This window comes from Falco rusticolus, chromosome 1, assembly GCF_015220075.1.
Source record: "Falco rusticolus isolate bFalRus1 chromosome 1, bFalRus1.pri, whole genome shotgun sequence".
NCBI classification, from domain to species: Eukaryota; Metazoa; Chordata; class Aves; order Falconiformes; family Falconidae; genus Falco; species Falco rusticolus.
The window spans coordinates 36,748,079-36,764,546 of record NC_051187.1 but is presented as its reverse complement, the minus strand read 5'-3'; the positions used below and the strand labels follow the sequence as shown (position 1 = coordinate 36,764,546).

General features: G+C 37.8%; 1 protein-coding gene across 11 annotated transcripts in view; it reads left to right on the top strand.

The window, feature by feature from the left end:
* Positions 1-16,468, top strand: part of CIT (citron rho-interacting serine/threonine kinase) — a 73,734-nt gene that overhangs the window by 39,500 nt on the left and 17,766 nt on the right. For 9 of the 11 annotated variants that reach the window (XM_037397021.1, XM_037397725.1, XM_037397549.1 and 6 more), the window contains exons 22-29: positions 1,122-1,296; positions 2,693-2,890; positions 5,088-5,141; positions 12,777-12,974; positions 13,446-13,639; positions 14,142-14,277; positions 14,703-14,807; positions 16,165-16,305. In XM_037397021.1, coding sequence (XP_037252918.1) covers positions 1,122-1,296; positions 2,693-2,890; positions 5,088-5,141; positions 12,777-12,974; positions 13,446-13,639; positions 14,142-14,277; positions 14,703-14,807; positions 16,165-16,305 — 1,201 coding nt within the window. The remainder of the gene's footprint in view (positions 1-1,121; positions 1,297-2,692; positions 2,891-5,087; positions 5,142-12,776; positions 12,975-13,445; positions 13,640-14,141; positions 14,278-14,702; positions 14,808-16,164; positions 16,306-16,468) is intronic. The other 2 variants (XM_037397816.1, XM_037397632.1) reach the window with 1 other exon arrangement.

The following is a 16,468-nucleotide window of genomic DNA, read 5'->3' as shown; positions in this document are numbered from 1 at the left end:
ACAACTCTGCTAGCTTTTGTTCCATCAGTATCTCAGGAAACCAGTGAATATCGGGTTCCTGAGAAGATAGCCCAGTAAACAGTAGGAAGTGAAATAAGACCATTTGACAGTTCTGGCTGGCAATAATCTGTAGAGGTTTTTTTTAAAAAAAAAAAAAAAAAAAAAAGAAAAGGAAAGGTGAAAAGGGTGCAATGTAGAGAAATGTGACTCAGAAGACTTAAGTTCTATTTTTAGTTTTGTTAAGTCTTCCTATTTCATCTTGAGCAACCCACATAATTTCTTTGGGATAGGATTAATAACAGCTTATCTCACAGAGAACTTCTTAAAATATTAATTCATTATTATATGTAGAGCTTTGTGAGACTTCTAAGTAGAAAGCACACTATAAGGCAGAAGTTTCCAATGCATGATAAAATGTTTCCAGGAATTGTAAATAATGTAAAAAGACCATTTTTTTCTTTTTCTTCTTATTTTCTTTTTTTTTTTTTTTTTAATAAAGCTATTCATTTCAAATTATTATGGTAATAATTAATTGTTGCCAGCTCTCAAAATTCTTATGAGCACAAGTTATTATTTTTGTTCACTTTGTAGATTAGGACTTTGATCAGAGACAACAAAGCTTCACTTCAATGTAGGTCAAGTTCTAAGTCCATTACAATTTAAAAAACCAAACCCAACAAAACAACCCACAATACACTACCCCCTCAAACGCTAAATCATAGGGTTTCTCTTTTCTCATTGAAATACATTGTGTGAAGGCAACTATTCTTAGCATTTATTTTTACTGTATAGAAAAACATGTATCAAGGAACTGGTGAAATGAGAAGAATGAACTGCAGCTTAAATATTGTTATAGATTACTGTGTTCAAGGTTAATTTTTCTGTACAACTTGCAAACATGGAGTTTTAGTGTTCTGGGCATTTGTTGATGATTACACTAGTACATGGATCTTTTGCAGACAGAAATAAAGAGCTGACTTTTTTTTCTGGGTGTAGAATTTGAGCTATGAACTTAACTATTCTACTTAACAGGAAACTTGCATGCCTTTTCACTGGGGTGAATAAGGAAGATGTGTGTTAAGGACATTTTGGATTTGTCAGTTGTGCTTTTCTCCTATCAGGAAAGCCCAAGAGGAGATGATTTCAGAGCTCAGGCAACAGAAGTTCTACTTGGAAACACAAGCTGGAAAGTTAGAGGCCCAGAATCGAAAATTAGAAGAACAATTGGAAAAGATGAGTCACCAAGATCACACCGACAAGAACCGCCTGCTGGAGTTAGAGACTAGGCTGCGAGAGGTGAAAACTTGGGTTTAATCCCTCCAAACAAACTTACTGGGATGTAGCTTATTTTGAGTATTATAGCGAGAGGGAGAACCAAGTTGTTTTAGTGCTGTGTGTTATAAAAAATGGAATTATAAGGTGTATTAATTTAGTTTGGTCTAGTAGTACTTTTTTCCTTAGGAATAAAACCCAAAAAGTTTAAAATTGCCTATAAGAAGGAGATGAAAGTAAGTATTAAGGATTTGTCATTCTTAGACCTAACCGAATGTGAGCTTTTAGATCATCTTGCTTTCTCAGATTATTTGGGTTTTTGTACAATATCCTTATAATATTGTCCAGCTAGAGTGGTTATGGGATAGAGAATAAAAGCTTAGCTATGTACAATGGCCAGCTTAACCATAGCCTTACAGTCTACAGAATAGAAAGCAAAGGACACAAACGAATTGCTGTAAGAAAGCAGGAGACCTGTTGCTTCATGCACATTTTTCAGAAGTTTTCTGGAAAGGAAACCTAACAGTAATATGAAAATATGCATTTTTAAAGGTTTGTGAGCTGTGCTTCATTTTTAGTTTTGTGTGAACTAGTTTGGATCCACTTCAAATCTTCTTTTACCTTCTCCAGTCTCACTCCACTAATTTTCAGCTAAGACTGAAATCTTGCCTTTAGCTAAGAGGGTTGGACGACCAACACATGTCCTTGTTTGACCGGAAGTTGGTTGGGACCAGTGTAAGATTTCTGGCAGGCTTGTCGCGCATCTACAGCACAACAGACAGATTCACTTGGGATAGCAGACAGCCTGAAGAAGGTGCTAAGGTTTGGAATTGATTTTGAGCACTGAGATCTGTTCTGCTGCTTGTTCATTTCTTATCCATTTCTGGAAATGACATGTTTATCCCTGAGTATGCCTCAAGAAAACCTTCAACAGAAGCCATTCAAATAAACCCAGAGCCAGATGATCTGGCTGGTTTCTTTAAAAAGATTCTGAAGGGAAAATCACAAGTCAGTTGCGAAATGTGTGTAATGTTTACATATACTTAAAGATTAGTATTGATGTTTATGCCTAAATATTCTCAATTTCAGTGACGAAAGTTCATCACAAACTACTTCAACTTTCATGCTTTTTATATCAATGTTTGGGGTGTGCTATTTGACTCACAGCTGGAACTGTTCTTGTGCCCTTGTTTCACAATTGCCAGGTTGCTTTTAACCTTTATCAAAGCAAACCAGTAGTTTTTAGGTAGTAGGCAAAGCTGTGTCCTTGAATTCTCAGTGACTTAAGCAATCTGTCAAGACGTGATTTTTGGGATAGACATGGCAATGGCATCTTAAAGTGAGGTCTGAAATGAGATTACGTTGCCTATATATTCTTTGTTAGTAACTCATATTCAGGTGGTGCTTTTCCTTTCTTCAGGTTAGTCTAGAGCATGAAGAACAAAAGCTGGAACTCAAAAGGCAGTTGACAGAATTGCAGCTGACGCTCCAGGAGCGGGAATCTCAAATTACCGGGCTGCAGGCTGCACGGACAGCCCTGGAAAATCAGCTCCGCGAAGCCAAAACTGAATTAGAGGAAACAACAGCTGAGGCAGAGGAAGAGATTCAAGCTCTCACGGTGAGCCCTAAAATTTGTACTATGAGCTATATAGCTGCATGTTTCATAAAGAGGTTAAAATGAATTTATACTATTTAATTTTTAATTTTCAGAACAGGATATGAATTTTGCCTTGGGCTGATACAGGCAGGAATGGCTACAATGTTGAATTTTGTCTGTCTTATTATCTTTAACCATACAAATGCTTCCTGCTCGTGGTTCAGTGCTGCTAAAACTGATTGATTGTAAGGGCATTATTGCTTTTGTGATGAGGTGAAAGTTGCATATGAAATTGTTAGGAGTTTTGCTCTGTGATTGATTGATTTATTTAATTAATGTCTCATGAGTTTGAATACAGTTGATGATCATAAATGTTTTGATGATTTTTTTTTTTTTTCTATCAGTTACTTTGCTTTGAGGATACTTATTCAGGAAAAAACCCACCAAATTCCTAGGAAAATACTGTTCATTCCAGCGTCTCTTCCACATAGCTTTATTCCAGTGCTTATTTAATTAAAAATTTTCACTTGTCTCTCAGTCTCTGGTGAGGTGTGTGAATGATATAAAGGAAAAGAAAAATTTAATTACCTTCCCCCCACTCCCAGTAAATGAATTCTGAAATACATGCTGCTGGTTGCTGTCTCTTGAGTACAAAAAGGTGCTTTCAAACTGCTTAATTCTGAGAAATATTTCCTTCATAAAAGATTCCCAGGGCTGCGGGGGGAGAGTATATGTATATGACCTGCTGCCAGGTAACCCCCACTGAGCAGCAGTCTTTAATGACCTTCAGATCCAGTTATTTTGAAGTGTTGAAAATGTTCATTCTCTTGCTCCAGTGACATTTGATCAAAGAACAGTTGTGAATATTTCTGCCATTGCTATTTTTCGGAAAGGATGGTGGGCCCAGCTGAGATAGATGCTTGTATTATGTTGATGCTTTGGGTAGATGAATGGGAGAACGGTTCACTCGGGAGTTGTTCTAAAGTGGGTGCACACTGAGAAAGTACAGCAGCAACATCAAGGCTTAAGAATAACTGAATAAGAACACGGCATCGGTTTCTTTTTTGCTCAAGACTGACATGGTCCCTTCCCAGCCGAAAGCTTTGCGTAAGCAACTAATATCACTGCCAATGGGATGGTGACGTGCACAATATCTTTACCATACACTGCCAGTGAAACGGATGCATATTTATGACCTGTGTTCACTCAGTTATCGCTTCAGTTGATTTGGCAAAATGGGAGTGGTTTTGGGCCAGCTGTTGTAAGATAGTCCAGTTCGGTGGGCTTGGGAGTGTTTCTGTTATGGTTTTTTTTTTTTTTTCATATTGTTTTTTTTATTTTTCACGTTGCCTGTTGTGGTAATATAGCTTTTTAGCTCTCATATTTGACTTCTGCTGAACAGTTTTTTTTCCTGTTTAGTCTCTTGGCTCTAAGGAAAATATTCTGAATCAAGAAAGGTGGCTGGATGTGCTAGTGCGCCAACCTTTCATTTGTTACGTTTTCAGATAGCATATGGCATTAGACACGTGTTAAATCAGTTTGAATTTTGAGAGAGGCCATGAGGCTGAAACAAGAACTCTTGCTTTGTCATGCTTTGCTTGTAAATTAGGAGGTAAAATGGTGCATGCAATACTGCATTCTTTAAAATACGCGTTTGCACTTTTCCATACTTTGGATGCTGTCTTCCAAAGAATTGATTATTATGTTTCATTGCTGCTGCTTAGAGAGGCTCAGGATTAAATGGTACTTCATGGTAGGATTCAAGTAGATTGGCAGAGCTGTTTGGGATAGCTTGCATAATACTTCATTATAGTTTTTCTTTGCAAGCATTAAATTGTATGCAGTATTTATTTTATGTGAAATACCAATCTGGATATGGAAGTAAAAGCAACTCAAATTTAAATTTATCAAGAATGTACAAACTTAACATAGAGTTGATGTGTTTTCTGGTGATGGAAACTGTTATGGAATTCAGTTCTTGAGTTTGTACATTTTTCTAAAGTGGTTTAGAATTGGGAGCATAAGTGTATTTCGATTAAGTAGGAACGTGACATTTGCTAATCAGTTCTTTGCCACTACAGAGTGCTTTCATAGCCTGCAGCATCTGCCTTCCGAACTTTGCTTGCTGGTAGATTGTTCTGCAGTTTGTTTAGCAACAGCTGTTGGATTCGAATTCTAATGTATGAAAAATTGATGATTAACTTCTTACCTCCTTTAGGCACATAGAGATGAAATCCAGCGTAAATTTGAAGCCCTTCGTAATAGCTGCACAGTGAGTATTAAATACAGATCATTGAATTATTTTGAAATTAATTCTAAGAAAACAAACAATTTGCTTGTTTAATCCTTGATGACATTAGTTCCTAATGTGGACTTCTGGCTTCAAGGTGTTAGTAGGAGTTAGACGGATTGGATTTGATTTCTTTTAGGTTTCAGGTAAACCTCAATTTTGAGGTTTTAGTCTGATTGTGAAATTGATACTATTCTTCTTTTTGGAGAAGAAAGTAAATTAAAATATCTCATTGCAGTGCAGCTAATAAGAATGGTGTAGCAGCTGCAAAAAATAATTGTAGGTGAAGATCTTTTCTGCTCACAAGAAGAGGAGATCTACCTGTCCAAGTCCTGAGCTGCATTGTAGATCTAGGCCAGAGTGGAAGAGCCTACATGCTACTCTGGATTTTAAGGAGGACTTTAACACTGAAGAGGCAAGAAATATTATGGTTCCAAATAATACATTGACATGTAGTCATCTGCTCAAAAAGCAGAGAGGACTCTAGGATCTTGATTGGCACCTTCCATTGCTTTGATATCTTTTGACATGTTTTCAGATCCATTTCATCAATCCAGGACAGATGTCTAAGGGTTTGTCTATCAACAGATTCTTGCAGATCAACACTAATTTCAAACTTGTTTGTGATGATTGAGGAAAGCATCTGTCTTTCAACAACATGAGTTACAAAAGTGTTGAATAAGGACCACAGTCCTCTGGATCAGCATTGATTGCTGATCTCTCTAGGCTTTTTTCTCTTTAGCCCACTCTGTAAGTAGGGCTTAATTGCTGGGTTTATCTTGATTGTTTCCCTTCTTCCAGTGATTTCCTCAAACTTAATTTTTTATGCTGTAGGACTACGTATCTAATGTACAAGTTTTCATCTTTTGAAAATATCTTGGCAGGATGAGAGTTAATCTGTTTTCCTCGGTTGCTCTTTAGCGCTAAGCAAGGGGATTCTTCTATTCTGTTCATAGAATATACTGATATGAAGAAATGAGGAAGTAGAGCTTACCAAAGCGTGTTAACCTCTGTCTAAAAGAAATGCTGCACAAGAACCTTTACGTTTTATGCCCTTCTTTGTTTAGATTGATCCTGTAGCTCCATATGTGCTATCATGTATCTTACATCCATAGCTATCTTATTTTGTTCTATCTTGTCCTTCATACATAATGACAGTTTTCTATGAAAATGCTTATGTGATCTCCATGCAGGCAGAGACCAGTTGTGGAAAATCTTTAGTTTCTTTTCACGGCATGGTAAGCTGCCTTTCAGAGGTTGTGACTTACTATCTAGTAACATTTTGGCTCTGTGAGGTGAGCAGTCTCCAGCAGTGAGGAGTGACCCATAACGTCTCAGGAATGTTGAGAGCTTCAAAGGTTCTGCATAAAAGGATTTCTAATTGCACACAACAATGCATTGTAAAGACCTTCAGTGGGATAAGTGGGATCAAACATCCTCATCAATAAGAAATTAATTGAATAGTTCCTAAATGAATAATACATGCTCATCATACATTCTTTTTCCAGCTCAGGAGAATGCATGTATAATTAATTTAATTGACCATGGATAGCAACTTTCTTGTTTTGTGTTACGAGTAGTTCTAGCTGTCTATCCTGTCTACAGAGGAACACTAAGAGAAAATATAGGGCAAACTCTTACTGACAGTGAGGGATCAGGGAACGTTTATTATGGTGCCTTCACCAGATGTTTCAACCTTATTTTTCTCATTGTGACCTGACCGGTATGATGCAGGCTTTGCCTTTTGGTGACCATGTGATTCAACTTGAAGGTGATTAGAATTTATACTCCTTTTAAAATAAGATAACACTTCAAGGGAACAATTATAATATGCTGCTACTTATGCAGCATGATAATGAGTGGGTTTATTCTTATAGCAAGTTTTCAAAATATATCCTTTGTAAGCTGAAACAAACTCCTTGAACTAGTCTGGAAAACTTCGTGGCATGGAGTTAATTTTTTATTTAGTCTTACTGAGAAGCCCAAAACAGCATAAGAATTATGAATATAAGATTAGACAAGGGAAAAAATTGAAAGATTCAAATACTTCAGTACTTTTGTAGTATTCAAAGGATAAATAAAAAACAACCTTAATCTACTTTCTTTGGTATTTCTTCTGTTTCTCTAGCTTCACAAAGGTCACAGCTTCCCACTGTAGAGAAGGTTTACACCTCAAATGTGTGTCTGCTTCACTTGTACACTCATTGCACTCTTGTTCTTCCTTTTGCTGGAGTCTTTGAGCAAGGAGACATTTTTTAGGCTCTCCTATTTGTTCATTTTAATTTTGCTGTGTTTTGGGGTGCATACACAGAGACTGTTGCTATGTTGTTGGTTGTAATTTCTACCTTGCTTGTGAATTTATATTCAGTTGCTCTGATAGCTCTGCATTGTTTCATATTTTGACATCTCGCTTTTTGGGGTCAAAAAGAAAACACTAGCATTTGCTTTCTCTGTGTCTCAGTTGTGCAAGAAATAATAGGATGCATAATTACAATAAAAATTGTAAATTGTGGTACCTGCTGTACCCACACACAGATGCATGTGGGCACATATGAAGAGCAGTATTTTATCATCATCTTCTCACAATGATAGCTCATCCAAAAAATCTGTTGAGGGATAAGGACTAGTTTCCTACATTTAAAAAATTATTCTGTAAAAAATATGATCCATTTGAGTGTTATAAGTGATTTACAGACAATCAGAAAAAGATCTAGAAATAAAAGGCATTTTTTTATATAGGAAAGTTTACGTATTTGTCAGTTGGTTCCAACTGCTTCTTAATTATGGCCTGTTGGATCATCATTTGAAGTTAAAAATACAACCAAGTCATCTAAATAGCAGTGGAATTGTTTCAAAAAGAAAACATTTAGTAAAGCCTATAAATATTTAGAAGAAAAGAATCCTATAAAGTATTTACACTCAGTAAAGTACTACTGCTATTCCAGGATACCACCATCTGAATCTTTTAGTCTTCTTCAGGTACAGGCTGTTGCTTTTACTCTAGCAAGGAGAATGGCATTTCTTAGTACTAATTGGATATTGCATTTCCATTTATTCAAGATTTCTCCAATAAAATAAGGTTTATCTTCCCTCTTTGAGGTTTTGTCATCATCTTGTGTTCCCGTCGTAAACATTAATGGGCTTTATTCTGCACTTGTCTATGAGATTGGATATTGAGGCATTAAATCTGCCAGTGTGTTAGGAACATGTATATTTTAGTCATGCATAAATTCTTGCTGGCTTTGGTCTAAGGTCCTGATTTCCCATTGGCTCAGTGAGTTGACAAACAAGAGTAATGTGTGTTCTTGAAAACTTCCAAAATTATGTCTAGGATGTTATATACTTTGCCAAATTATGTTTCGGAGTAAAGGGGTTTGCTCACTGTAACAAGGCTAATACCCAGGCAAAATTTTTTATATGGGTTTGTTAAATTTGTACACACACAAAAAAAAAAAGATTGGCTGTTGGGTGGATGGGAGGGGTTATCCCTGATTCTCATTTCACAGCAAATGTGATGGCGGTTGCCAGTTATAGGCAAAAATGGAGCTTTGTAGTTTTTGTAGCCTAATAAGAAGTCAGAGGCTTCTAGGATATGAGGTGTTGCTGTAAAAGAGGCTAATGGGGCCTTCACCGTGGATGACGACGTTGTCGCCATTTGAGGGTGAGGCTTGTGGTTGGTAGAGGCAGCTCATCTTCTGGGAACCAGGTCAGAGAACAGGAGGCTGTATGTTTTAATAATGGGTTGGTTGGGAAGAAGAGGAATGCAGACTGCAATGTCCTACTACTCTGCAGCTACTAACAAGAGCAGCGTCCCTCAAGCTAAGCCATGATGAACTTTTGGAGACTGTGTAAGGTATGTGTCGAGTCACAGATGATGTCTGACTATGGAAAGGGAAAGAGAGTGAGTTCATTGTTACATGCTGATCAAACAGGTAGAGATACAAGACTGGCATCTATCTGCAGCTGTGTTCAGTAAAAGGCATGGTGTGCTGCTCCGTTACAATGCAAAGAAAAGCTTTGGCTCTCGGATCCGCATGTGAGTAGGTTAAGACAAAGTGAGTCGGATGCCTGCTTTTGCTTCCTCCTCACAATAATCTTATTGTGAGATTATTTTATGAGAGATACTTACTTCTGGCAGGTAGCTTTCTAGTAAAGATTAGTGAGAGTGAGGAGGAGTAGAAATGGATAGAGGAAAACTGTGCATTAGTCCGGAAGTTCTGAATTAAGATTCTGTGTAAAATTGCATTAAACTCCAAATAACACGCTGCTGATAGCATCCTGAAACAGCTTACCTTGCTTTTTTCTTTCTGCATGTCTGGTGGTGGCATCTGAGAACCAAGACATCTTCAGGAAGGAATAAGGTTATGGAGAAGTTTGCCAGCTGCAGTCAGCAGTAAAACTAAAACTGCTTCCTTTTCTCCTTTCCCTCATTATTTTGCCTGTGGTTTTGATATGTGGAGCATGTGGATTAAATTTTGTAGGTTGTCTCTCACATGTAAAACTAATCATTATGGCCCTGAACCGCTTGTTGCTGTGATATTTAATTTGTGATCTCTGCCTGGAGAGGTTTGTAGGAGCAGGTATAGTGGCTGTGAATCTGTGCAATCTCACAAGAAACACTTTGCTTTTCTGAAACTATACAATGGGGAGGGAATTGTGCTGAATATGGTCACTTTTGCTGAACAGCTATTGCTTGGGTTGCTCTGTAATATTTAAAAATGAGATACAGTCTTCTGTATCAGTATGAAGATAAGTTGTGCGCTTAGATGTGGCGTGTAGTGAACAATCTGCCAAGATTAGGATGGTGTAGTTAGATCATATCTTTATTTTATGGATTAGTTGTGGTGAAGATATGCATAATTGAAGAGAAAATTTCAGTTGCTCTGTGAGTGATGATACAGTGGCACAGATAGAGTGGCTGCCTAGATTATCTAGAGTTGGTTTTCCAAGCTTTCAAGTGTTTGGTTGCTTTATAAACTTTAAATTCGAAGATTTTTGTAATTATATTACAAGTTTCTAAAAGATAAAATAGTGTTTTCTTACAGACTTTCCTCTAATAATACTCCAGCTTTAACTCCAGAATAGCTCAGGGTGGGTTGGTTGGTTTATTTGGATCATTTTTGCCTGGGGATTTCCTTAACTGAACAGAAGAATACCTAAAGCTATTGACTTTTTTCAGGTACGGGATTCTGGCGTAGGTTGTATGTAAGTATGTATGTAGCTCTAAGACATCATTTCCTATCAAATGTGATTTTTTGATCTGTGTTTTGTTTCTTCTTTGTTCCCAGGACAGGCATTTCTATCAAACCGTGTCCCATTTTCCTGTGTCAGTATTACCCATTACTATTTAGGTTTTTTAAGTTACAAACTCTGTAACCCTGTTGGTTTACACATAGCTGCAGAGAGCTTTTAAATATTGGATTTGTTAACAAATTGCCCCTTTCTCCATGGAAAAAAGGAAAATGGTACTGAGAAGAATAATCTTTTTCTTTTAATAAAATCTATCAATCTATATAGATTACGTTACATAGGTTATAATATATTTGGAATTTAAGCCAAGTCATTTTGTAATTGTCAGTAAATATACTGTTAGGAAAACATGCAAGAAAGGCGATTACATCACTTCTTCTGGAACGCTTCTTTCTTATCTGCTTTGTTACTTACGTTTTCCAGAAATATCCTACTAGGTAAAATGTAACAGTGAAATATAAAATGATCTGGTTTCATTTTAGTTATGTTGGGGAAAGAAGTCAAAATCTCAGAACCTAGAATAAAAGCAAATGAAAGCTTGTCTTCCAGCCCTTAAGGGATAAACCCAACTTGAAATACACCCAGGTTTTAAAAAAAATTTAGTCGTTTGGCACAATAACTCTGCATGTCACCTTATCCATTTTGTGTTTACCCCATCTCTGCTTTCTTGTATTTCAAAAGCAGTTTAATAATTTTTATTACAAGTACTTGTATTAATATATAAAATATATGTGGAAGAAGCCATGGGTGTATAAAATATATCTTCAAACTGCCTAGATAGGTGTCGTGGTTAAACTTAAATATAAAAACAAGTGGGAGAAAAAGAGAGATTATCCTATCTGGCAGTAGAAATCTCAGCTGCTAATTGTAAGAATGGTAGGTAAAACACTGTAAAAACAAATGCTCTTTTGTTCCTTTTTGTTTGTATAAATACATTCCAAAGTTCTTACCCCTACAGCAATATAGACAGTAACACTTCCTTATGACGCAGTCTGCGTTCTTTGAAAACTTGATGCATACAATACAGAATAAAATGTCTATTTTGAATAGGGCAATAAGAATGCTCAACAAGCAACCACACAGTTGAATTTTTGTTAAAAATGTTGTGGCTTAAAGTATGAATAATTTTGGTTTGACTCTGAACCATATGGGTAGCAGGAACTCCCCTTCACCCAGCAGGGAGTAATGTCAGTTGGACTTTTTCTGCTTACAGTTTAAAAATCAAATACTGTTAATTTAGATCTAGGAGAGGCATGGTAAAAGGCTGCCAAAATACCCGTTACAGATTCTTCCAAAAGAAATGGTTGTCATCTTTCCAGATAGCTGAGAAGAGCTGTGTGCTCTACTGCTTTAGATATTTAAGTCTTTGGCTTGTGTAGGAAATTGGAACATTTAAACTTGAATGTGTGGCCAGCCGTGCTCTGGGATTTAATTTTTCCCATTTAATGAAGTATCTTTGACATCTAGACATAAATTCTTCTAGAACATATTTGTAAGAGTTGAATAAGAATTGTATAGAGTTTACCAGTTTCTGAAATTATTTTTTATTAAGCTGATTTCAGGATTATACTGAGGTTTCTTTCTCTTCTGTTGTGATGATGTTTTTGGGTCAGGAGGAGGTACAGGTATTCATCCATCCAGTGTTCATGGCCTTTCATTCATAAAAATCAAATGGGACTGTGAAAATGGCCCACCGTTGTTCATGTTTTCCTTTAAATTGAAGGGGAATGTGGTTTAAAGCGTATGGTGTAATGCCAGTCCGATTAAACAAATGGACTCTTCTACTTCATTAAAGGCAAGGTCATTGTCTTTGAGTTTTTGCTTTTCACTGATTTTCTGATAGTCTGTTGTGTTGTCACACTTTTTTCTTTCTTCATATATCCCGTGCTGTCATCCATAATGCTCTTGTTCAGTTTTCTTAAATATCACACTCTGAAAGCCTCTCGGAGAGGTATTAGCCTCATTTCACTTAATGGGAAATTGAGGCAAAAAAAGGCAAAGTGCTTTGGCAAAGGTACGCTAGGTCAGCAGCAGATCTGAGGATACAACCAGAACTCCTCATTCCCAATCCAGTGCTTCAGGTGTGGCATTCTCTCTAAAATAATAAAGTGTATTGCAGCATATTTGTACTCTAAACCAAGTTAGAAAAAGAAATCAAGCTATTTTCTGTAAGAAACAAAACTCTCTTCCTGATCAAGTACACTCCTGTGCGTAAAACCTACCATTACGATATTGCTTTTGATTAAATTAGAAAAACTTTAAAAGCCAGGTTGTCTCCTTGCTTGGCAATAAATGGTTCTGTGAGAGAAAAACACTTTTTTGAAAAACTTTACTTACTGGCATTATTTAATTTGTTTTTCTTTCTAGGTGATTACAGATTTGGAAGAGCAGCTGAACCAGCTCAGTGAAGACAATGCAGAACTGAACAATCAGAATTTCTTCCTGTCCAAGCAACTTGATGAGGCCTCAGGGGCCAACGATGAGGTCGTCCAGTTGCGAAGTGAAGTTGACCATCTCCGTCGAGAAATCACTGAGAGAGAGATGCAGCTTACCAGTCAGAAACAAGTAAGACTTACAAAGTCTGGATCAAAATCTCTTCGGGATAGCTAGTTAATTACCTGTAAGGCAAAAAATTCTTTTTGATCTGGAAACTGGTAAGGAATTAATATACTTCCAGGGCCAATGGCATTTAAGGCTTCCTTCCCAGAGCAGTTGAGTGAATGGAAATGTTTGGTATTTCCCATTGTATTTTTATGCAGTTTTATTTAGAAATTTTGTGCTCTGAAGATACTGTAATTTAGAATTATTCGTTTTACTGTTGTGACCCTGGAAATTTCAAAATTTTTATAATGATACAGAACTGACATTAACGGCAATCACAAGTGAATGTATGGAAGCCTCGAAATAAATGGGTTGTGATTTACCAGCTTATGTTTGCTGCCAATTTGCATGTACTGTAATTTAAATGGTAAGGCTGAAGCTTAAAGTGCACGCTTGATGTGGGATGTGAGAATTGATAGGAGGATTTATTTTTAGACTATGGAGGCCTTGAAGACAACATGTACGATGCTGGAAGAGCAAGTAATGGACTTGGAGGCCCTGAATGATGAACTCTTGGAGAAAGAGCGTCAGTGGGAAGCATGGAGAAGTGTTCTAGGGGATGAGAAATCCCAGTTTGAATGTCGAGTTAGAGAGTTGCAGAGGATGCTGGATACTGAGAAACAGAGCAGGTCTCTCTCTCCCCTCCTCCCCCTTTTATTAACTTTTGTGAAAATGCTCTATAGAAGCTAGTACAAAAAATACATTTAGAATAGGATATGGGAGTTGGAACTAAATATAAAATCTTGGGAGGTAGTTCTAAAAATGGTTTATTAGTTAATAGTCATTCACCAGTGATATTGTTTCTTTGCAAGCGAGCGATTTGTGGGGTGTGGTATTTATCATTGTAATTTATAAAATGTCTTGATTTATTATCTTCTACTTTAATATAGGGAAAAACAGTCTTAGCTCCTAACTGTTCCTATGGGATCTTGAAATTTTCAGGCTGTAGTTCTAGCAGGGGCAGGAACAGGGTTATATAATATAAAAGCATTGCAGCAAACAGTCTGGCTTTATAAAGTAACATCTTGAATTTGAGGCAACCCCCTGAAAAAGTTATTGATGCCACTGCATGCTAGGAAGAGGTCAAGCCCAGAAAGGAGTTAGGTAACATTATTTTCCATTTTAATACAGAGTGAGAGCAGATCAGCGTATTACTGAATCTCGCCAGGTGGTAGAACTAGCTGTCAAAGAACACAAGGCAGAGATTCTAGCCCTCCAGCAAGCACTAAAGGAACAAAAACTCAAAGCTGAGAGCCTTTCTGATAAGGTAAGTAACTTTCAAACCTAGACTTTCATAATTAGGTGAGATACTTTTCTAGAGAGATTACTTGTAGAAATGCAGTTTTCAGCAGCTTTTTCAAGATGTTAGAGCAAATTAGAAAGACTGGAGGTCATAGAATAGAATTCCATCTTCAAGCCAAAGACCTCAGATTTCCTTTTGAAAAAGGACTATAGCAGAAAGCAGCCTGTGATGCCTGGAGCATACAGTGAAGTCCTTCAGTAACTTGGTGTCTGCATTTGAGCAACGGTACGCCAAAATGTTGTTTGGCTGGTTTTCCCCCTTGTAGTAAGTAAAGGATAATTGTATCGTTTTTCTTTAGTGTGTGCTTGGTGAAGTTGGATTTTAAGATTGTGGAACGCTGTATTTATTAGTGTTCAATGTTACTCTGACCATCTATCCCACCCGCCCAGCTCAATGACCTGGAGAAGAAGCATGCTATGTTGGAGATGAACGCACGCAGTTTACAACAGAAGCTTGAGACAGAAAGAGAGCTCAAGCAGAGACTTCTGGAGGAGGTAACCTTGGAAATTGATGTTATAACTTCAGAAGCAGGGTCCACATCTTGGTGAGGGATGGAAGTTGTGTGAATAGCAGTGTTACACATCCATCCTTCTTCTATATAATGAAGTTGGGGGGGTTGTTTTTACTTAAAACTGCAAAGTGTGTAGCCACGTTGGGGAGCGGTAGAAGTTAATTGCTCAAGGGAAGGTGAGCTGGGAGCCAAGGGTGACAGCAAGTCAGACAAGTTTAGGGACCTTGCAGCCAGTGGGCACAGTGCCTGAACAACAAGGGCAGAGCAGGTTTGGGGAATGGGGCTCAGCCATTGTTGCAGAAGCCTGTAGTGATGGAGGCACATCCCAGCTCAGGTCTACAAGGCAAGGTCGGTACCCAGGCACAGCGCTCTTACAACATAGCCCTGACCAGACCAAATGCAAGGACCGTAGCTTAAAACCTGCTCTGGAGCCAAGGTGCTGAGGGTGCGTGGGCAGAGGCCACAGGTGAGGCGTCTCACAGCTCTTTTGTGGTAATTTAGCTCGGTTCACAGAAGTCTGATCCGAGGTTACACACCTGCGCCATACCAGCAAGATTTTGAGTGCAGGCAGCCAGACCTGGTTAGTGGCGGAAGGGGTGGCAGAGGAGGATTTCAGGGGAAAGGTGGTTACAGGCAATCTGAGAGGGCAGTCAGAGCCTTCTGGGGGTACTGCCAAGTTATCCCAGAGGTGAGAACTTGCTTATGCATCGCAGTGCAAGTTTTCTGGCTCTTGCTTTGTAACATATGAGCATTAATGGTTTTCATACTTGGGGACTTTCTCATGAAGAAAGTACAAAACCTGAAAGAATTGGGAGTAGTTTGTCATGTGCCCTTTTCTGTTGTTAGCTGGAGACAAAGATGTAAACAATTGGACATCCTTTTCCTTATCTTGTGTGATGATAGGAGGAGGAGTTTATCCTGATTTATAGGAAAGATATTTTTTTTTCTTTTATTGCAAAGTACTGAGATGGCTTCTGGTGATTGTGTAGAGCTTGAGAAAGTAGCATCGAGAAATTCTTTGTGTAGTACAGTCTTATTAACAATTACAAGATTTTAAACGCTTAAAAAAGCAAGTAACTTGAACATGTGGTTGAAAGAAAAGGTGTTGCTGCAGATTAGTAAAAATACACTACACAGAAATGCTTGTTTAGTCATAATGCATTCTGAAAGAAAGGAAACTTCTAGAATCTTGTAATTTTCCAGCTTTTAAAGAACCATCTGTTTACTTTTAAGTTCCACAATGTGCTTACTTTACAAGGAGAGGTAACATTTAATAGCTTTTATTTAAAAACAAGCAAACAACAAAGCCAAGACACTGGCCTTTGTTTTCCTGTTAACAGCAGGCAAAGCTGCAGCAGCAAATGGATCTGCAAAAGAATCACATCTTCCGCCTAACTCAAGGTCTGCAAGAAGCTCTAGATCGAGCTGATCTTCTGAAGACTGAAAGAAGTGACCTGGAATATCAGCTGGAAAACATTCAGGTGAGGCTGAGGAAACGGCGGCAGGCCTCTGTGCTCCCCACTCCCTCTGAGGTTTTAGGATGTGACCTACTGTTCCCATGTGATGCTTCCCTTATACTATTTTTTAGCTCTATTCCGCTGTGAGTTACCTGTTTCTTCTACTGAGATGCAATTTCCTACGTGT